Below are 20,361 nucleotides of genomic sequence, written 5' to 3' on the forward strand. Positions count from 1 at the left end.
CGAATGTTAAACACACCAAGCGGCCCCGCGGAGGGTGATGCTCCGGTATCCCACTCCGCTATCCTGCCCCGGTATCCCGGCAGGGGTGCCGCTCCGGTTCCCGCGCTGCTTGGAACAATCCCCGCGGATAAAACCCCCGGAGCCTTTACGGGAAAGCAGCTTCGCGCTTCCCCGGGCGGGGTCAGGGCGGGGCGGGGTCGGGACCACCGGGACCCCTCCCGGGGACCACCGGGAGCCCTTCCCGGAACCACCGGGACCCCTCCCGGGGACCACCGGGACCCCTCCCCGGAACCTCTTCCCGGGACCACCGGGACCCCTCCCGGGGACCTCTTCCCGGGACCACCGGGACCCCTCCCGGGGACCACCGGGACCCCTCCCCGGAACCTCTCCCCGGGACCACCGGGACCCTTCCCGGGGACAACCGGGACCCCTCCCCGGGACCTCTCCCCGGGACCACCGGGACCCCTCCCCGGGACCACCGAGACCCTTCCCAGGGACAACCGGAACCCCTCCCCGGGACCTCTCCCCGGGACCACCGGGACCCTTCCCGGGTACAACCAGGACCCCTCCCCGGGACCTCTCCCCGGGACCACCGGGACCTCTCCCCGGGACCACCGGGACCCTCCCCGGGAGCAGCGGACGGTTCGCGGGCTCAGCACGTGCGGAGCCGGGCCCCGCCCACATGGGCGTGGCCACGGGATAACGGGCCTATCACAGGAGCCCGTGGGCGTGGCTATGGTTACGGGGCGCGCCCAATGAATATATTATGACGTCAGCTCAAGGGCGTGGTTTAGGTGACACGGGGGCGTGTCCTGAGGCGTTGTGGGCGTGGTCTCGGCGCCGCGCATGCGCGATGGGCGGTCCCGGCGCGGCCATGGCGCACGGGCACGGGCCCGGCCGGTGCCGCTGCTGCGGGGAGGAGGCGGCGGAGCGCGGCGCGGCCTGGGGGCTGTACCTGCGCATCGACCGGCAGCGCCTGCAGTGCCTCAACGAGCGCCGCGAGGGCTCCGGAGCGACCGTGTTCCGCCCCTGGGAGGAGCGCGGGGACCGCTCACGGGTAGGGCCGGGAGCGGCGGTGGGAGCGGGGGGTGCGTTGGAAAGAGGGTGGGCAGCAGGGCAGGGAGGGGAGCCCGCCCCTGGGTCCCGGGGAGGCACAGCTGGAGGGCTGTGTCCCGGTCTGGGGTCCTCAGGACAAGATAGGGAGCTGCTGGAGGGGGTCCAGTGGAGGCCACGAAGGTGATTTGGGGTCTGGAGCATCGCCCTGATGAGGAGAGACTGTGGGAGCTGGGCCTGGTCGGTCTGGAGAAGGGAAGGCTGAGAGGGGATCCCATCAATCCGGAAAATATCCCCAAAGGGTGTCAGAGGATGGTGCCAGAGTGTTCAGTGAGAGGATGAGGAGCAATGGCCATAAACTAAAACACGAGTTCCACCCCTTCTTTCCATGAGGGTGGACAGAGCCCTGGAACAGCTGCCCGGGGAGGGCTGGAGTCTCCCTCTGTGGGGACATCCCAAACCCACCTGGAAGCATTCCTGTGTCACCTGCTCCAGGTGACCCTTCCTGGGCAGGGGGATTGCACTGGATCATCTCAGAGGTCGCTTCCAATCCTAAATACTCTGGGATTCTGTGAGCGAGGTACAGTGGTGCCCCCTGAACCCCACTGAGGTGACCCCCCGTGCTCCCTACACCTGTCCCCACATTCCCCCTGCTGTCCCCTGTGCTCCCCCACCAGTCCCTGTGTGCCCAGGGCTAGCCCTGACCTGCTCCTCTCTCTCCCCAGTTCGTCGAAAGCGATGATGACGAGGAGCTGCTCTTCAACATCCCGTAAGTTCTGTCCCCAAGCACCTCTGGCGCCCTTCTGGCTGCTGGCAGGGCGTGTTCCTCACCTGGCAGCGAGGCACTGGGGCTGGTTTGGAGAGGCCAGAGGTGAAAACCCCGCTCTGTGTGTCCGGGCAGGTTCACGGGCAGCGTGAAGTTAAAAGGAGTCATTGTGATGGGTGAGGATGATGGGACGCACCCGGCTGAGATGAGGCTGTGAGTAAAACCAGCTCCCCCTTCCTCAAAGGGGTTGGGTGTTGTGGGGGCAAACTGGTGCCATTGTGAGGAGACAGAAGTAAATCCAGTTTCTTGTAGGGAACACCACTGGCAGTGCTGATGGATGGGCAGGAATCCCAACCTGCTGTTCGTAACTCCCTGGGTTTCCCTCTTATCTTGCCAGGTTCAGGAACATTCCTCACATGTCCTTTGATGACACAGCCAAGGAAGCAGAGCAGACCTTCAGCCTGAGCCGGGATCCCTCAGGAGAGCTGGAATATCCCACCAAGTACGAGACAGACCCTGGGGCGTGGGGGCTGCTCCTCCCTGGCACAGCAGCTCTGTTCGGCCTTCCAAATTTAGGAAAGGGTCAGCACAGCTGCCCTCAGTAGGATTTGCCTCCCCAGCTCTTTCCTGCCCTCTGGAACCTCCTTCCCAGAGCCTGGGGGGGGGGAAGCTGTGTTGGCAGCCCAGGAATTCTTGGGGTGCAAAATCGTCCTGGTGTCCTGTCCCCAGCTCCTGGCTGACCCACAGGTGTGAGGGAAAACCCCCCTTGCTCCCAGTTCTGGCTCAGATCAGGGGGAGCTGCACACGGTGTGGGAGCCTGGGAGGTGGGGGAGTGGCAGCTCCGGTCTCAGGGTGTGTTTTCTTTCAGAATTGCCCGTTTCTCCAATGTTTACCACCTCTCCATGCACTTCCCAAAGAACTTCGGAGCAGAGACAACGAAGATTTTTTACATAGGCCTGAAAGGGGAGTGGACAGAGGTGAGCGAGAGCAGAGAGCAACCAGAGTGTGAGAAGGGCTGTAGATCATGGGTTGATTCCAGTTCTAGCAGAGAGAAGGGAGTGTGGGTAGTGTGATGGACAATCTGTGAGACGGGAATTGCTCAGCTCCTGCCAGCCAGGTGTTCAGGGGGGACGGGAATCCTGCTTTCCCTGGATTTAACACATTCCATCTCCACCCAGGCTCATCGCCACGAAGTCACCATCTGCAACTACGAAGCCTCGGCGAACCCGGCCGACCACAAGCTAGAACAAATCACCCCCCAGACTCACTTCATCTCCTAACGGGGCTGCCGGGAGCCTGCCTGCCGCAGGAACGGCTTCCCGAGGCGCCGGATCAGCTCCACGTTTCTGGGACAGACACAGCAGCGCGCTGTGAGGCGGCCCCGGGCCCGGAGGAGGCGGCGGAGCCGCTCTGGAGGCGCCGCCCGCGGGCAGCGTGTGCGGGGCCGGTACCGGCTGTGACTGACAATAAACACGCTGCGGTGCAGAGCTGTGCGCTGTCCCTGAGTGCGGGTCGCGGTGCTGCTGTGTCCGCGGGTGGCGCCGGCGCTGAGGCGGGGAGGGCGGCGGGGGCCGGCGCCTGTCCCCTTAACCCGTCAGCCGCCGGGGGCAGGGCGCTGTGGGAAGGCCGGGGCCTTTCGCCGATAAGCGCCTGTGGGCCTGGTCGGGGCTGAGGTCGGGGCCAGAGCCGGGGCCGTCCCCGCCGCGGGACCCGAGCGGGACCCGGTGCCCGTTTCCACTATGGCCGCCCCGTCCCGCCCGGCGCCGCGCGACGTCACTTCCGCCGCGCTGCCGGAAGTTCCGGTGGGAGCGCGTCAGGGGGGAGCCGCGAGGAGCGCGCGCGCCGGGCCGCGGGAGAGGTGCGGGCGGGGGGGGCGGCACGTACCACCGGGGCGCGGCGGGGGGGGGGGGGGGGGGGGGCGGAACCGGGCCGCGGCGCGGCGGGGGGGACGTACCACTGCTGCGGGCGGGGGGGGCGGAAGCGGGGGGTGTTCCGTGAGGGCCGCGGGGATGGGGGGGGGGGGGGGGGAGCGGCGGGGCCCTTCCCGGGATTTAACGGGGATTTAACGGGGAGAGGGCCGGGGGGCCGCGATTGTGGCTTGGCGGGTCCCGGTGCGGTAACGGGGGAGCGCTGAGGACTCGCAGCCTGCAGGGAACCCCCCCCAAAGCCCCGGTTTTGGCGGAAAACCGGCGGTCCCGGCCGCGGGGATCCCGCCTCCATCCGCTCCCAGGCGGGATTTCTCCAGCCCCCGCTGGATTCCGCTCCCTGCGGGGCTGCGGGCCCCGGGCGGCGGGCAGGCTGAGGCACGGTAATTAATGCTAATTAACGATTGATGAGCGCGTCCCCGCCACCGTGTCACTGGTGCGGCCGGCTTGGGGTGCGACACCTCCAAACAGCCCAAATGGGACCCAAATTCACCTCCTGGTTCTGTGTTGGTGCCTTTACACCCGCACAGGCACGGCTGAGGGCTTTGAGCCTTCCCGTTGCTCGGGGTTCCCGTTGTGTTCGCTCCAGCAGCGGGGCGGAATCATCCCAGGGAATCATCCCAGGGAATCATCCCAGGGGATCCCCAGGGGATCATCCCAGGGAATCATCCCAGGGGATCCCCAGGTGCGGTGCTTGGGGCAGCTCTGACCATCCCAAGCTCTGCTTTCCCTGGAGATTCCCAACAAGGCAGCGCTCAGGGAGCGCATCCCATCACCTGCCAGGGCAAGATGCGTTTATTTCTGGCTCTGTGTCCCCGCCAGGGTTCTTGGCAGGTGCGGTGGCTCCTGGCCGGTTGTTTTGCCCCTGGAGTACACACGAGCACGTGGGCCGTGTGTCTGTGTCAGATCCGGGGAGCTGCTCGTTCGCGGTGTTTTTATTTGAGTCGGGAAGCCGCTGACGAGCAGTCGGTGGAACGAGCCGGGCAGGTCTTGGCCGGCTGCTGGGAGAGGGACCAGGCTGTTTCTCGTGGGTAAGGCTGGCTGCTGGGGTTCCGGGATTTTGGGAGGGTTTGGGGTGATCCTGTGTCGCCTCGACCCGCTGGGGGAGGTGAAGCTGGAGCAGAGTGTGGAGGATGAGGAAAGGCCACCCGAGGGGCAGCTCTGCTTTTTGTGACAGGGACAGGACTCTGGAGCGGCTGGAGCTGTGCCAGGGGGGGTTTAGGGTGGATCTCAGGGAAAGGTTCTTCCCCCAGAGGGTGCTGGGCACTGCCCAGGCTCCCCAGGGAATGGGCACGGCCCCGAGGCTGCCAGAGCTCCAGGAGCGTTTGGGCAGCGCTGCCAGGGATGCCCAGGGTGAGGTTGTTGGGGGGGTCTGTGCAGGGCCAGGGTCTGGACTGGATGATCCTTCATCCTTTCCAGCTCGGGATATTCTGTGATCGTGCTCCAGAGGCTGATCCCGCTCCTGGGGGATGATGGCAGTGCCTTAACCAAGCTCTGATCTAATTAGTCCTGGTGGGTCAATGGGGTCAGGGAGGCCTCGTGGGGCGCTGGAGTTGTGATTTGTGATGTAGTGGGAACAAACACCGTGAACTGTTGTGGCTGAAGGTGTCGTGGGAGCTGTCAGCTCTGCGGGATCTGGGATTCAGGAGGTGACAGGACAGCAGTGGTGACCCTGCCTGCTGTCCTGGGCAGGGTGTCATCCATCACTGGGGGCACTCAGACCAGCTCCCAGTGCTCTGGTTCATCCTAAACAGCTCCATAAAACAGGGCTGGACCTTTATTGGTGCAGCAGAGCCTGTGCTGCTGCGTGCCAAGAGTTTCCTGCTTCCTGGTCAGAGCAGATGTGGGTCAGGCTCTGGGAGGGCATGGAGGGATGCAGGAATGCAGGGATGCTGAGGCTGTGCTGCCTGGGCAGCCACAGGAGTAACTTTGGCTCTGAGCTGTAATTTCCAGGCTAATTTTAACACTTCCAGCCCCCCACGCGCCCGTCCCGCCGCTGCCACGCGGGGAGCGTTTGCTGCTCCTGGACTCTCCAGCACTGCCAGGTCGGAGTGTGAGGTGTCCCAAGGGCTTCAACATCAAAGCCTTCACCTGCTCTTTATTTTTCCCCCAGAACAGCTGCTCCTCTGGACTGAGCAGTTGCTGAAGGGGCGGGTGAGAGGTTTGTTTTCCTGCCTCACCTCTGTGTCCCGCAGGTGCCAGTGTCGATCCCTCTCGGTGTATGTGTGGTAACAACATGTCTGTCCCCCTCCTCGCCGACGCTGTCACCGTGTCAGGGGCAGAGCGGGAGACCGCTGCGGTAAGGGCTGCACCCTCCCTCCCTCCCTCCCCTGCCGCTTCCCCTTGGAAAACAGGGAGCTGCTTCCAGCAGGTTCAGAGGAGCCCAGCACGGGGAAGGCAGGGCCATCGAGGGCTCTGTGGCTGTCCTTGGGCTGGGCTGTTTGCTCCAGTGTGGGAGGCTTAGGGGTTGCTGGAGCTGGAGATGAAAAGCCTGCGGAGGTGGATTTGTGAGTCCTTGGTGATACAGGGGAGGAATTCCTCCCTGTGAGGGTGGGCAGGCCCTGGCACAGGGGGCCCAGAGCAGCTGTGGCTGCCCCTGGATCCCTGGCAGTGCCCAAGGCCAGGCTGGACAGGGCTTGGAGCAGCCTGGGACAGTGGGAGGTGTCCCTGCCCATGGCAGGGGTGGCGCTGGATGGGCTTTGAGGTCCCTTCCAACCCATTCTGGGATTCAGGCTGGGCCTCTGCTCTGGTGGGTGCTCCTTGTCCCTCTGCTGTGTGGAGGAGCTGGGACCTGCCTGTGGCAGCTCTGTGGCAGGATGACATCCCTGACCCACCCATCCGCTGTGCTCCAGCAGCACAGACGTGTCCTGAGCTAATTTGAGCCTCTTCCAGTTGGTGACTAAGTGTCCATTTGCCACCTCCCTGCCAGCCCAGCCCAGCCCAGCCCAGCCCTGCCCCGTCCCAGGGCACCACTCTCACACCAGCTAATTCCCTTCCTTCTCTGTTTAACAGGTCATTTTCCTACATGGCCTTGGAGACACGGGGTGAGTATCCCTGGAGCTGGCTCCAGCTGGGATGTGTGGTTTGCCAAATGCAGATCCTGGCTTTTTGCTGCTGCTTTCCCCTGGGGACGTCTTTGGGATTTGTGTGGGGCTTTGGGCTGGGGTCGGCAGCCATTCCTGCACCAGCCTCGCAGGGAAAGGCAGGGAATTGCTGCTGGCAGCTGTCTGTACTTGAATATTTATGATCCCGGCAGTCTGGCAGCCCCCCCACCCCCCGCGGGTGGATTTTGTGCTGCCTTCAGGGATTGCTGATAAGCACTGCGGCTTTTCCAGTCCTTGGCAGGGCTGACAGCTGGGCTGGGCCTGGACCAGAGCATCTCTGTTGTGCAAGGCCACCTCAGAGGTCCCAGGGTGGTGACAAAGGGCTTCTCCCTGTCCAGGAGATTCCCGCCTCCCTGTCCAGGAGATTCCCGCCTCCCTGTCCTCCCTGCCTGAAGCTCCAGGGCTTTGTGTGCTGCCCTCAGAGGGGATCGGTGTTGGGGGAGCTTCACGGGGGGTTTAGGCTGCCTGGGTGGGTAAAATAAGCTCAGGGGAGGGGTTGGGGGGCAGCAGCCTCAGGAAAATGGCTTGGACAAGCCTTGGCCTCATCTCTCCTCCCATCCCTCCCCAGGCACAGCTGGGCCGATGCTCTCTCCTCCATCCGCCTCCCCTACGTGAAATACATCTGCCCTCATGCGTAAGTGCTGCCCTGGGGGGGGCTGGGGGGCTTCTTGGGGGGCCCTGAGGCTGCCAAGGCTCCTGGGGGAGGCAGGTGGTGGCCTGAGCCCAGCAGGGCTGCCCAGCCAGGCTGGCTCTGCTGCTGTGGCTGGTTCCTGCTGCAGGCACAGCTGTTCCCACAGAGCTGAGCAGCACCAGAGGCTCTTTTCTTTCCCCTCCTGTCCTGTTTGTCCCTGGTGGCTGCAGGGAAAGACAAAGGCACTGGAGCTCCCTGTGCATCCCCTGGTCAGGCAGGAGGGGGCCCAGCAGGAGAGGGAGAGGGGTCAGTCCTCCTGCTCCCCTCAGACCTGAGCTAAACCACCCAAAACGTTCCTCCGCAGGCCCCGGATCCCGGTGACCCTCAACATGAAGATGGTCATGCCCTCCTGGTCAGTGCTTTGGGGGACAGGGCTGGGTGGGACCCTTTTGGGGAGTGAGAGGGATGGGGAGACAAAATCCACTGTCCTGTTGGGGCCAGGGAAGGGCAGAGCACACCCAGCTCCTGCCTCCCCACGCTCTGGGTGCTGGGAGAGGTTTGGGCTGACCCTGCTGCTTCTCCCAGGTTCGACCTGATGGGATTGACTCCAGACGCACCTGAGGATGAAGCTGGGATCAAGAAAGCTGCAGAAAACAGTAAGGAGCTTTGGGGAGGGGGAAGTGCTGAGCTTCTGGGTGCCTCTCCCTCGCTGGGACTGGAGCAGGTGTCTTCCTTCCACCTCTCCTTTGTTTCTGCTCTGCTGCCATCCCAGCAAACCTTTCCCCTGGGATCTCTGGCACCTGCCTGTCCCTGATGTGCACCCTGAGGTGTGCGGTGATGCTTTTAGCCCCCCTCCCCTTCCACTGACCCATTTCTCCCATTTCCTTTCAGTTAAAGCAATCATTGAGCACGAGATGAAGAACGGGATCCCCCCCAACCGCATCATCCTGGGGGGCTTCTCACAGGTGAGATCAGGATCAGGACCCCAATTCCTGCTCCAGATCCTCACAGGGAGGTGGTGCATGGGTGAGCTGGGTCTGAGGCCATCCCTGGATCCCCCTGGTTGCCCCATGGCACTGATTGCACCCTCCCCTCCTGCAGGGCGGTGCCTTGTCGCTGTACACGGCTCTCACCTGCCAGCACCAGCTGGCCGGGATCGTGGCGCTCAGCTGCTGGCTGCCGCTCCACAAGGCCTTCCCACAGGTACCCCACGGGCAGGGACCCTCGGGAATGGGGCAATTTCCCCACTGGAGCTCCAGTTTTCCAGCAGCTCTCCCTCGTGAGGAGGGGAGCTGCCGGGTGAGGTGTTGGGGACACGAACAAAGCATCTGCTTGGTGTCCCCTCACCTGGGCACCTCTGAGTGTCCCCTCCTCTGGCAGGCGGCGAACAACGGCGTGAACAAGGACATCGCCATCCTGCAGTGCCACGGGGAGATGGATCCCATGATCCCCGTGCGTTTTGGGGCCCTCACTGCCGAGAAGCTCAAGTCTGTTGTCACCCCCACCAAGGTGCAGTTCAAAACCTACCCCGGCGTGATGCACAGTTCCTGTCCTCAGGTCAGTGCTGGGGCTGCAGGGAGGGGACGGGACCCCCTGGGTGGTGATCAGTGATGGGACCCATGGGAATGGCCTGGAGCTGTGTCAGGGGAGGGTTGGGATGGATTTCAGGGAAAGGTTCTTCCCCCAGAGGCTGCTGGGCACTGCCCAGGCTCCCCAGGGAATGGGCACGGCCCCGGGGCTGCCAGAGCTGCAGGAGCATTTGGACAGCGCTGCCAGGGATGCCCAGGCTGGGATTTGGGGTGTCTGTGCAGGGCCTGGGGCTGGGCTGGGTGATCCCTGTGGGTCGCTTCCCTTTGGGATCTTTGGGACCAACCCCAGCACTGTGGGTCAGGCAGGGTGGGGAACACATGAGAGATCTCTTTGTTCCTGACTTCCCCCGGGGAGGCTGCAGAGCCTCGGGCCCGGCCTTTGGGGAGCCCCGGCGCCGACGGGCTGCGTGCTCCCCGCAGGAGATGATGGCGGTGAAGGAATTCATCGAGAAGCTGCTGCCCCGCATCTGAGCGGAGCCGCTCGGGACTGTCGCCGGGGAGGGGGCCGAGGTCGCCGCCGCCCGTCTGCCCCTGTGACCCGCCCGCTGCAAACGGAAGCCATGGCCCCCCACCGCACCTCCCGCCCGTGCCCGCGCCCCCGCACCGCGTCCCCTCCGGCCGGGGGTGCCCGCCCGCCCCGCTGCTCCCGGAGCCCACATCGGAGCTGGCTAAGGCGAGCCTGGGAGTGGCCTCTTCTCTCCTGCTCTGGCTCCGAGCGCTTCCCGGGGGGAAGTCACCGTCCCCTCGGCCCTCCGCGGGGCTGGCACGGCGCGGGTGAGGTTTTCCTCTTGGGTTTGGGGTTTTTGTACCAGTATTAGGGGCGGGACGTGCCCGGCTGCGGCGGGAGGAGCGGGGCAGGGCTGGGGCACCTTGGGCGCTCTCGGCCTCCGCTCAGGCGACTCACGGGTTTTCAGTCAGAGCTCAGGAACCCGGGACTCCCCTGCGGACGCCTCCAGGCCCCGGGGCAGGCTCTGCCCTGGGCTGGCACCGCCAAAGGCTGCCCGGGGCCGGCGGGGAGGGTCAGTGCAGCTCCCGCACCTCCTGCACGGCCCTGCCTGTCACACACGCACATTCCCCTCAGCCATCGGCCTGGGGCAGCTCTGCCCTCCTGAGATAATCACCTCCTTCCTGCTGCTCCTCCTCTTGTTGCTTTTACAATCTCCATCTCCTCCTCCTCGGCCCCGCGGGGGTCCCAGCGGCATCTCCCCCGCCCCCCAGCCCAGCTCTGCATCCTCGGAGCCCCCAGGCTTCGTTTACACTCATGGAGCCACCGGCCCCGTCTTCAGTGTCTCTCTTGCTGCTACTTGTCCTTCCCTGTGGACTTGGGCTGGCTCGGGGAGGGAGAGGTGAGGTGGGGTGCCCGGACCCCGGGTTTGGCTCCTGGTGCAGCTGGAAGGAGCAGCTTTGCTCCCAGCCATCATCTCACCGGCATCTGAGCCCGGGTGCTGCTGTGCCCCATCCTCTGTGCTTCCGGGGGGTCTCCTTGCTCCCCGACACTGGGGGCTCTGGCCCCCCCATGTACAATCACCAGTGTCCCTCACCCGTGGCTTGTCCCCTCCCGAGTGCTGGCATCGTGCTGGGGTGCGGGGCCGGGCCCGTCCCTGGCAGCTCCCCGGGCACAGGCCCCGAATGTCTCCTCTGGGGGGGCTCCTGGCCGACCCTCCCCTCCCACAGGGCCCAGGGCAGTGGCTGTGGAGCAGCTCTGCCCTCACCCCCTCTTCCCCTGGGCTGAGCCCCCGCCCGGGGCTGATCATGGCTTTTAAAACACCCCCACATTCATTCCCCTGGCCCCAGGGCTGGCCCCGCTTCCCCTGCCCAGCCCCAGGGAGCCTCTGCCCGGTGCCCCGGGGCCAGCGAGGCGAGGGCTGCCTGGGGCTGCCTCGGGAGCTGCTCCGGGGGGCTCTGGGGGGGCTCAGCCCCAGCAGTTGTGCTCCAGCCCTGCCCTCCCCGCCCGGGATGCACAAAGCAATAACGGCCCTCCGGAGAGTCGGAGCGTGGGGCCCGCCCTCGGCTGGGCTCTTGGCTTGGGCTTTGCTTGGGGTTTTAGTTTCTGCCACTTTTAGGAAGTCTGAAACCAGCAGAGCTGCTGCTGGCACCGGGGGGAGCCCGGCTCTGCCCCTGCCCTGGGCTCTGCCCCTGCCCTGGGCTCTGCCCTGCCCTGGGCTCTGCCCTGCTGTGTTTTAATGCTGCTGTGCCCCGGCCCCCCATGCTCGGCTGGGGGGGCACGAGAGGGTGGCAGGGGTGGGACTGCAGCTCCTTGGGATCACCAGGGGCTGGCAGGGGTGGGATTGCAGCTCCCTGGGGGCTCCAAGGGCTGGTGATGGACAGACTGACCTGTTTGACTGTGAACTGGAACCGTGTGCGATGGGGGGGCCCGGGACCATCCCTGGGGGCCCCGCTGGGCCCCTCTGCAGAGCATTCCTGCTCACTCCCTGCCAGAGCAGTGCCGGGACCCCGGGAGGGAGAACGGCTTCTCTCCATTCCTCAATACAGCTTTGGGTTTTTTTCTTTCAGTTTTTTTTTTTTTTTGTTTTGTTTTTCTTCTCTCGTCTTCCTTGTACATGTTTGGGGTTTTTGTGTGTGTGTGCGTGCGTTCCACAGAGAATCAAGGTGAAATAAATCCTCAACCTATCCCAGAGCTGAGCTGGCGTCATCCCTGGCCAGGCAGGATGAGAGATTTGGGGGGGAGTGGGGTTGGCACGAGGCCCCAGGGTGCCGTTTTTAGGGGCAGCAGCTCTGGCTGAGGAGAAGCAGAACAAAGGTGCCACTTAGAAAGTAGGAAAGTTTATTTAAAAACAAATCAAAAGCTCAATTCATAATTTAGGAGCATAAGTTATTCATCCAGCTGACAGCACACGGGGCCGCCTGCGTCATCCCTGCCCTGCGGAGCCCTGGGAGCTGCCAGGAATAAATAGGAGCAGTGTGGGACAGGGGGACAGAGCCGGCTCCTGGGCAGCCTTTGGCAACGGGGTTTGGGAAGTGGCTGCCACAGGAGGCCAAACCAGGCACCGAAAGGGGGCTGTGGGCAGCCAGGCCAGGCTGGCACAGCCCTGGGCAGGGGCTTCTCTGGCTCAGCAGGAGAGGTGGGAGATGAGATTTGGTCCTCAAAACCACGTTGAGGGTCAGGGAAAAGGGGGGGGTGGAGGAAGCCCTCGGCCCCGGAGCCCAGGGCTGGGGAAATGAGCCACGGTGGCCTTGGAACGTGAGTGGTCCCTGTGAGAGGTTCCTGGTGCCCTCTCTGTGCCAGGTGGGGCAGGAGGGAACGGGGGTTCTGCTGCAGTTTGGGCTCAGCAGGACTCAGAGGTCCCAGTGCTGGATGCAGCCACTGCCCAGGGCACAGGGAGGGCCCAGCAGCACCTGCTCCCAGCCAGGGCTGGCACCAGCCCCTGGGTATTCCCACGGCGGGTTCCATGCCCAGGGTGCCAAACCAGGCCCTGGCTCTGTTCTCCATTGTGGTTCTGCTCTGTGAGATGCAAGGACCTGGGGAGATGAGGATGAGGAGAGGAGAGGCCAAGGATGCTCCAGCCTTCCTGCCCCGTGCCAGAGGCAGGAGGGGGAGCTGGAACTGCTCTCCCAGGATGGTGACAGCTCTCTGGGAAGGTGGCAGGGCTGGCTCAGAGCAGCCCCCGGGCCCGGCCAGCCCTCAGCCACGGCTCAGTTCTTGCTGAAGCCCGTGGGGTTCTGCAGCTGCCACCGCCACAGGTCCTCACCTGGAACAGGCAGAGGGGAGGTGAGGGAGGACAGGGGCCCGGCAGTGCCCAGCATGCCAGGGAGGGGATGCCCTTACACATCTTGTCCAGACCAAAGGCAGCTTTCCAGCCCAGCTCCCGCTCGGCCAGCGCGGGGTCAGCGTAGCAGGAGGCCACGTCTCCCTCCCGCCGGGCTGTGATCCGGTACTTGATCTGCAGGGAGAGCAGCACCGTGGGCTCCAGGGGCTCCCAGAGGGGCTGAGGGAACGGTGCCAGGGCCGCAGTGGGGGCATCAGGGTGTCTGTGGGAGCAGCTGTGCCCGGGACCCTGCAGGTCTGCCCTTACCTCCCTCCCCGAGGCTTTCTCCATGGCCCGGACCATCTGCAGCACGGAGTAGCCGGTGCCTGTGCCCAGGTTGTAGACCTGGGAGGAGGATAAGGGACATGCATCAAGGGGAGAAGGGCCAGGCCCCCCTTCAGCCCCCATCAGGAGCCCCACACCCCCCAGGGCTGGCAGCAGCCCAAGGTTGGTACCTTGCAGCCACAGTTCTCCTTGAGCTTCTTCAGAGCAGCGATGTGGCCCTTGGCCAGATCCACGACGTGGATGTAATCCCTGACTCCTGGGGGATGCAGAGGGTGAGGGCAGAGCCCGGGGTGCAGCCAGGGATTTGGGAATCTGAAATTGCGCCCGTCCCGTGACGCACCCGTTCCATCGTCCGTCTTGTAGTCGTTCCCAAAGACGCTCAGGAATTCCCGGCGTCCCACGGCCACCTGCGCAGAGGGACAGGCCCATGGGAGCCCTGCCACCCTGGGCCCCCTCCCTCTGAACCCCCAAGGGCTGTGGGGGTGGTACCTGTGCCACGTAGGGCATGAGGTTATTGGGGATCCCCTGAGGATCTTCTCCGATCATCCCCGACTCGTGGGCGCCGATGGGGTTGAAGTAGCGCAGGAGGACGGCGTTCCAGTCCTGGGGACACACGGACGGGGCCGCCGGGTCACCCCCGTGGGTGGGGACAGACCTGGGCTGCAGCCCCTTGGGGTGGCTCCTCACCTTCTCTGCTTTGCAGAGATCCCGGATCATCTCCTCGATGAAGAACTTGGATTTGCCGTAGGGGTTGGTGCAGCCCCCGACCGGGTGCTTCTCATCCAGGGGGAGGTACTTGGGGTCCCCGTAGACGGTGGCGGAGCTGCTGAACACGATGTTCCTCACGCCGTGGGCCTTCATGGTCTGGGAGAGGGGAAGGGCCAGCACGGATCCCGCTCAGTGCCTGTGCCAGCCCTCCACAGGCGCCGGCAGGTCCTGGGACAGGGAGGAGCCCCAGGGAGCAGCGCAGGATCGCTGCTGGCTCCTCTCACCTCCAGCAGCCGGATGGTCCCGGTGAGGTTCACTCTGTAATATTCCAGAGGCTTCTGCACAGACTCCCCCACGGCCTTCAGCCCCGCAAAGTGCATCACGGCCGAGAAACGGTGCTGCAGGGGGAAACGGGCTGGGCACCACTGCCACGGCAGCAGGGGAGGGGAGCTCCAGGCAGGAACCAGCCAGAACTCCCCCAGGAGCTCCGTTCAGCCAGCCCAGGGGGCTCCATGGCCCACAGGAACGTGGGACACAGCGTTTCCTCCCTGCTCCCGTGGCTCCCACCCCTAGCACGGAGCCCAGGAGGCACCCAGGGCACTGCAGCTCCTGCTCTCACCTTCCTGAAGAGCTCCTGCAGCGCGGCCTCGTCCGTGATATCGAGCTCCTGGAAGAGCACAGGCTGGTGCACGATGTCCTGCACGCGCCGGAGGCTCTCGGGGAGCTCCTCTGATCCTGGGGGATGGAGGGGAGTGAGGAATTGCTGGAGTCGGGCACAGCCCGGGCCAGGATGGGGCTCCCCGTACCTCGGATGGCGTTGTGGAAGTTGTCGATGACCACGGGGACGTACCCCGCCTGCAGCAGCTCCAGCACGCAGTGGCTGCCGATGTAGCCGGCGCCGCCCGTCACCAGGATCTTCTCTGCCATGGCTCCCTGCGGGGGAAAAGCCCCAGATCCTTCAGCTGCGGGGTGGGCACAGCTCGGACGCTGTCACGTCAGCACGGCCTCCAGGTACTTCCAGGAGGGACCAGGTGTGGCCAGCCTGGTCACACCTCCCGGACACGGGGGTGCCACATCCCGGACACAAGGCCAGGTTCTTCCTGTTAAACCCAGCCGAGCTCCTGGGCTCACCCATTTCCCTCAGGCTTTACCCAAAGGGCAGGAGTTCTCATTATTAATTAATTAATTGATTAATTGGGGCGGTCTCAACAGGGGTATCAGCTGTGCCCTTCACCCATTCCGTGTTTCTCCCCCAGCTCCTAAACACAGTCCCAGCCTCCCTCCCCAGTGCTGGCCCCACTCCACGCCTCCTCCCCAGGAAGGTGGACTTTGGGGCCCTGCAAAGCGCAGCCACGTCTGTGGGACCCGGCGGCTCCGTCCCGGGCAGGACCCGCGGTGTTCCCAGGGGATGTGGAGCCAGAGCCGGGAGATTTCCCCCCAGGAGCTGCGGCTCGGGCTGGAACCCAACCTGAGCCCCCCAGCCGGGCCCGCCCCGGGGCTGCGGGAGGGAACAGCACCTGGGCCAGGTGGGAGAGGGCGGGGAAGGCAAAACAACGCGGATTTGAGCAGGGAAGCGGGGCCAGGGCCGGGAGGGACCGGAGGAGCCGGGGCTGGAATCATCCCAGGGGCCCAGGGATACCCCAGAGTCTGGATTCATCCCAGGGCCTGGAATCACCCCAGGGACCCAGGGAGACCCCAGACCCCGGGGGTTTGGGTTCTTCCTACCAAAGGAAGCAGGGCAGGGCAGCACGTCCGTCCCCCTGCCCGCTCCCCGGTCCTTCCCGGTCCCCCCCGGTCTCTCACCCTCCGCTGCCGCCGCTCCCGCTCAGCCCCGCGCGGGGCGCGGCCCCTTTAAGGCCGGGCCTTGGCCCCGCCCCCCCAGCTCCCCGCGCGCGGCTCCTCCATGGAAACCTGTCACGGCTACGGGGCGGCGGCGCGGACAAAACACCGCGGAGGGACGGCGGCCACTGGTGCGCGCGGTGCCGCAGCGCCCCCTGGCGGCGGGAGGAGGCCGCTGCCCCGAACCCCGCTCGCGTTTTTGCCCGATTCCGCCTCATTTCTGCGGCGCTCGTTAGCGAAGGGTTGGGAATTGTTTCAGTTCATCGAAGCGATGTGGAGAGGCGGTGCACGCGGCCTCACGCTCGCCCCGCCCCCTGAAAGGACGAGGCTCCTCCGCTCGTCTCCAGTCTCACAAAGGAACTGTTCAATAAATTGTTTTAAATAGAGGAGTTCCCAAGGACCTGATCACCGAGAGGAGCAGAGGTGTTTCTGCTTTCTGGGGGTGGAAGGAATTCCTTACCCCCCCCAGCCCGCCATGATGCAGCATTCCCACACAGAAGAAGCCCTTGGAACCAAACCAGCAGCAAAAGCTCCTTAGCTGGTTCAGCTGAATCAAATTTTTAATAGTTTAGATTATTAAATAACGTGTTTATTACTGCTGGCATTTAGAGGTATCTTACAACAGATACACAGTCCAGTAGCACAGTCCCTGAAGGCTGAGATGGCCCAAGGCTGGCACCTGGAGCACGGGGGGAGCCTCTGGACTCAGCCTTCGCCTTTGCAGAGGGGGGAGAAGGGAGGAAGGGCAAGGCCTGACCTGGAGAAGTGCTCTAACTGCAAAATCTGTGCCTTGTCCTTTGCTCTGCAGGCAGGAGCTGGTGGGTGCTGGTCTGGTCAGAGCTTTTCTCAGCCCCTCCATGTCCTCCCTTCTTTAAGGCAAATGGTGACATCCTCAAGGTCCAGTATAATACAATAAAATAGAATATTCTTTCATTTCTTCACAATTCTGGTGCATTTTGAGTTTCCTCTCAAACGCTGAGCCGGGAAGGAGCTCGGGAGATCAGAGAGGAATCCCAGCCAGTGCTGGATCCTCAGTTTTTTCTTGATCCAAGGAGAAATTCCGCTCAGTGTCACAGTCTGCAGGATGCCTGAGACACCTTGGAATTGGTTCTTCTGTTCAGAGCATTGCAAATGAAGGTGCCTGTGTCCATCAGCTTCTGGAGATCCACTCCCTGCATGGGAAAGGCACAGGACACACCTTGAGGGACATCTCCCACCATCTCAGGTTGCTCCAAACCCCGTCCAAGCCAGTCTTGGACACTGCCAGGAATGGGCAACCTGTGCCAGGGCCTCCCCTCTGTCACAGGGAATATTTTTTCCCTAATTTCCCACCTAACCCTGCCCTCTGTCAGTGGGAAGCCATTCCCCTTGTCCTGGCACTGCAGGCCCAGTGAGCCTCCCTGGCTGCCCCCAGCACGCTCAGGCTCCCTGGGCCAAATCCTGCCCTGTGCTGAGGCCTGAGCAGAGCCCAGGGCAGCTGCCACTCACCGTGTGGATGCCCAGCCCGTTGAGCATGTACACCAAATCCTCTGTGGCCACGTTGCCAGAGGCTCCCTGGGCATAGGGACACCCTCCAAGGCCAGCCACGGAAGCATCGACCACGCTCACCCCCATCTGCAAAGAAACCCCCAGTCAGGGGCTGCTCTGGAAGAACAAAATCTGCAATTCCCGAGCAAGCACAAAAAACCCCAAGGGAAGGTGTTTTATTTGTGTGGTTGCCCCATCCCTGGAAGTGTCCCAGGCCAGGTTGGACACAGCCTGGAGCAGCCTGGGACAGTGGGAGGTGTCCCTGCCCACAGCAGGGGGTGGAACAGGATGGGCTTTAAGGTCCTTCCAACCCACCCATCCCATGAGTCTGTGATCCAGAGCAGGAATCCCACCTGGAGGGCTACCAGGATGTTGGCCAGAGCCTGTCCATAGGTGTCGTGGCAGTGGACAGCCAGAGCCCCCACAGGCACCTCCTTCATGACCACTGTCAGCATGTCCTTCATGCTGCCGGGGGTGCCCACGCCGATGGTGTCCCCCAGGGAGATCTCGTAGCACCCCATGGAGTACATCTTCTTGGAGACCTGTGCAACAGCCAGCACGTGCACTCAGCTCCTTCCCTCCCTGGAGCTGCAGTCCTGCTGTGCCATGATTCCCTGGACACTCTTCTCTGGGATTTAAAACCTCCCCGAATTGCCCTGCCCATTTCAGCTGGATTCAGTCTCTGAGAACCTGGAACCTCCCCTTTGGTTAAATGGTCTGACACATCCCCCAGTGCCCACTTCACATCCCCAAAAATGAGTCAAAGGCCTCCCAGGAATTCTGGCTGTATTTATGACTGACTCACCTCTGCAACTTTAGCTGCAGAAATCTTCCCTTCATAGGGACATCCGAGGACACAGGAAACATATCTGTGGTTAAAAAGAATCCCACACTTTTAGTCAGGAAGGGGCAGTGGGATTCTACTGGACAAACCAGTCAGTACTTGTACATTTTCCATGTCTATAGGATGGGAGAATTAATTTTATGTTCCAGAAGTCCAGAGGACAAAGGCTACAGGATTTCAACAATTTCTTCTTCCATGGGTGTGAAAAGTTTTCCAAGGGCTGGTGGGTTTGTGATCTGTGCATTTCCATGTGGGATGTTTGCCAAGAAAATCTGATCCAAAGCGATCCTGGATCATTCCTGAATGAACGATTACATGGTGGGTGAATTCCAGCAGGAACTCCTTACCCCCTGACAGGAATGCTGGCTTCCCTGGCTGCCTTCATGACCTCGTCAAACCTCTCCAGGCTCTCCTCTATGGAGCAGTTGATGTTTTTCTTGGTGAACAGCTCGGATGCTGCCCCAAAGATCGACACCTCTTTGGCCCCTGCTGCCACCTGCAAATAAAAAATCCCAAAGTGGAATCACAGGACCACTGAGGGTGCAAAAGACCCCTGAGATCGGCGGTCCAACCCTTAACCAGCTCTGCTGTTAAGTCAAAGCCAGGTGATTTTTCTTATGAGGGAAATGACAAACAGCCGCCACTTCATGACTTCACTGCCGAGCGTTAATTCGAGGGTTTCGATGGCACCTCTTGGTAGAGATGTCTCAAACCAGCCCCATAAACACTTCCCTTTACAGAGCCCCTTCTGTTTCTAAAGAAACCTGCCTTGCTTACTTACACTTGAAGATCCTGGAGCCCTTCTCCAACCTCAGTGACTCTATGATCTACAATCTCTGACGACAGCTCTCTCATTTTATAAAAGCATTTTTCCCCCAAATAACCCAATCCTTCCCTCAGTTCATTCTGCAGCAAAACCACCAGGACACATCCAAGTTTGCCTTGAAAAGGGTGAAGTCACAGGTGCAGCACAAAGGATCAGGTGGCATTGAAAACAGCACCATGTGGATTTTCATGTTCTCCCAGCCCTTACCGCTGCCTGGAATCCCTTCAGGTTTGGAGTCAGCACAGGGTAGCTGATCCCAGGTAATTTATTAATGCCCTGCATGACCTCGGTGTGATCAGCCATCTGCAAAGCAAACCAGGAAAGCTCTGTGAGGGTCGGTCAGTCTGCCAGTCACAAAATCATCATTAAAATTCCTTCTTATAACGGGCACAGAAATATTTAGGGATCAGAGCCTCTAAAAGCAAAGAGAATTGCACCCTGTGAGGGGTCAGGAGTCACCCAGCCAGGCCAACGTGCACAACCAGCTGTTTGTGTGTGACCTGCCTGTCCCCGTGCTCTTTCCAGGGTCCAAAGGGAAGCTCTGGGATATCACAGCTCCTCTGCTGGCTCTTGCCCAGTAACAGCGAATCTGGAGCAAGCAGCATCACTGGATTGCCGTACTTTTAGAACCACTTCAAGTCCTCTCCGCACACCGACCTGAGGAACCCACTTGGGGGACACGAAGCTGGTGGCCTCTATGACCGGCAGCCCCGTCTCTGACAGCATGTTGATTAAATTGATCTTCACTGGTGTGGGTACAACATTCTGAAAAGAAGAAGAATGACCTAAAGTTATTAATTTCACATTACAGTTTTCACTGAGAAAATTTTTTTTTTTCAATATCAAAAAGCTTCTAAAGAACAAAAGAAGCCGCGTTGGTGGGCACAGTGGGACATTCGGGGGATTTGGTTGGACAACCTCCCCCGGGAGGTGCTGGGAGCCCGAACCCGCCGGTACCTTCTCGTTCTGGAGCCCGTCTCGGGGTCCCACCTCCACCACCTTCACTCGCTTCGGGTACCCCGCGCTCGCCGCCGCCGCGGAGCTCACCTGGCACGGAGAGAAGAGTCAGCCGAGCCCCGCTCGGCTCTGTGCCAGCACCGCCCGCTCCTTTTGCTCCCCGATCCGACCCCTGCCCGCTCCCTTCCCCCGTTCCGCTCCCTCACGGGCCGCAGCGATCCCGCCCAGCGCGGCAGCAGCCGCCGCGCCGCCGCCATCTTCGCCCGCTCACGTGACCGCACCGCCCCGACACGTGACTTGCAGGGGGCGTGGCCGCGGGGGTCACATGGGCACCGCTCCGCACGTGGCACCGGCACCGCCGCCTCCGGTTCCGTGCCCTCTCCTCCGGTTCCGTGCCCTCTCCTCCGGTTCCGTGCCCTCGCCGCCGTCCGGAGCCAGCCCGTACCTGTCCCCAGGCACCGTCCCGCGGCGCGCAGCCCGTGTCGCACAGCGGCATGTTTCCGTCTGCCCGCCCGCCCGCCCGCCGCGCACTTATACCGC

At 62.7% G+C, this 20,361-nt stretch overlaps 4 protein-coding genes across 7 annotated transcripts; 2 read left to right on the forward strand and 2 right to left on the reverse strand.

Moving 5' to 3' along the window:
• Window positions 1-829: 829 nt before the first annotated feature.
• Window positions 830-3,306, forward strand: PITHD1 (PITH domain containing 1). The gene is made up of 6 exons (XM_032132324.1): window positions 830-1,057; window positions 1,779-1,822; window positions 1,955-2,032; window positions 2,217-2,321; window positions 2,688-2,796; window positions 2,998-3,306. Exons 1-6 carry the CDS (start codon window positions 854-856, stop codon window positions 3,097-3,099), a joined length of 642 nt encoding a protein of 213 aa, XP_031988215.1. The 5' UTR covers window positions 830-853; the 3' UTR covers window positions 3,100-3,306.
• Window positions 3,307-3,586: 280 nt separating this feature from the next.
• LYPLA2 (lysophospholipase 2) lies at window positions 3,587-11,706 on the forward strand. Of its 2 annotated transcripts, none has more exons than XM_032132325.1 (10): window positions 3,587-3,677; window positions 5,940-6,043; window positions 6,757-6,788; window positions 7,417-7,482; window positions 7,844-7,891; window positions 8,065-8,135; window positions 8,371-8,444; window positions 8,581-8,682; window positions 8,860-9,036; window positions 9,489-11,706. In XM_032132325.1, exons 2-10 carry the CDS (start codon window positions 5,966-5,968, stop codon window positions 9,537-9,539), a joined length of 699 nt encoding a protein of 232 aa, XP_031988216.1. In that variant the 5' UTR covers window positions 3,587-3,677; window positions 5,940-5,965; the 3' UTR covers window positions 9,540-11,706. The 2 variants fall into 2 exon arrangements, with proteins under 2 accessions (XP_031988216.1, XP_031988217.1); XM_032132326.1 differs by lacking the exon at window positions 3,587-3,677 and adding an exon at window positions 4,165-4,775.
• Window positions 11,707-11,830: 124 nt separating this feature from the next.
• GALE (UDP-galactose-4-epimerase) lies at window positions 11,831-15,727 on the reverse strand. Its single transcript, XM_032132312.1, has 11 exons — window positions 15,632-15,727; window positions 14,635-14,761; window positions 14,448-14,563; window positions 14,113-14,226; window positions 13,808-13,984; window positions 13,610-13,723; window positions 13,461-13,527; window positions 13,291-13,376; window positions 13,103-13,180; window positions 12,856-12,970; window positions 11,831-12,778 (listed from the first exon to the last, which is right to left on the reverse strand). The coding sequence occupies exons 2-11, from the start codon at window positions 14,753-14,755 to the stop codon at window positions 12,723-12,725; spliced, it is 1,044 nt and encodes a 347-aa protein (XP_031988203.1). The 5' UTR covers window positions 14,756-14,761; window positions 15,632-15,727; the 3' UTR covers window positions 11,831-12,722.
• A 479-nt stretch (window positions 15,728-16,206) lies between these two features.
• Window positions 16,207-20,331, reverse strand: HMGCL (3-hydroxy-3-methylglutaryl-CoA lyase). Of its 3 annotated transcripts, none has more exons than XM_032132313.1 (9): window positions 20,267-20,331; window positions 19,822-19,911; window positions 19,522-19,629; window positions 19,072-19,167; window positions 18,386-18,534; window positions 18,000-18,063; window positions 17,548-17,736; window positions 17,156-17,281; window positions 16,207-16,839 (listed from the first exon to the last, which is right to left on the reverse strand). In XM_032132313.1, the coding sequence occupies exons 1-9, from the start codon at window positions 20,315-20,317 to the stop codon at window positions 16,738-16,740; spliced, it is 975 nt and encodes a 324-aa protein (XP_031988204.1). In that variant the 5' UTR covers window positions 20,318-20,331; the 3' UTR covers window positions 16,207-16,737. The 3 variants fall into 3 exon arrangements, with proteins under 3 accessions (XP_031988204.1, XP_031988205.1, XP_031988206.1); XM_032132314.1 differs by lacking the exon at window positions 20,267-20,331 and adding an exon at window positions 20,028-20,212; XM_032132315.1 differs by lacking the exons at window positions 19,522-19,629; window positions 19,822-19,911; window positions 20,267-20,331 and adding an exon at window positions 19,369-19,514.
• Window positions 20,332-20,361: the final 30 nt, after the last annotated feature.

Source organism: Corvus moneduloides, chromosome 23 (genome assembly GCF_009650955.1).
Source record: "Corvus moneduloides isolate bCorMon1 chromosome 23, bCorMon1.pri, whole genome shotgun sequence".
Classification (NCBI taxonomy): Eukaryota; Metazoa; Chordata; class Aves; order Passeriformes; family Corvidae; genus Corvus; species Corvus moneduloides.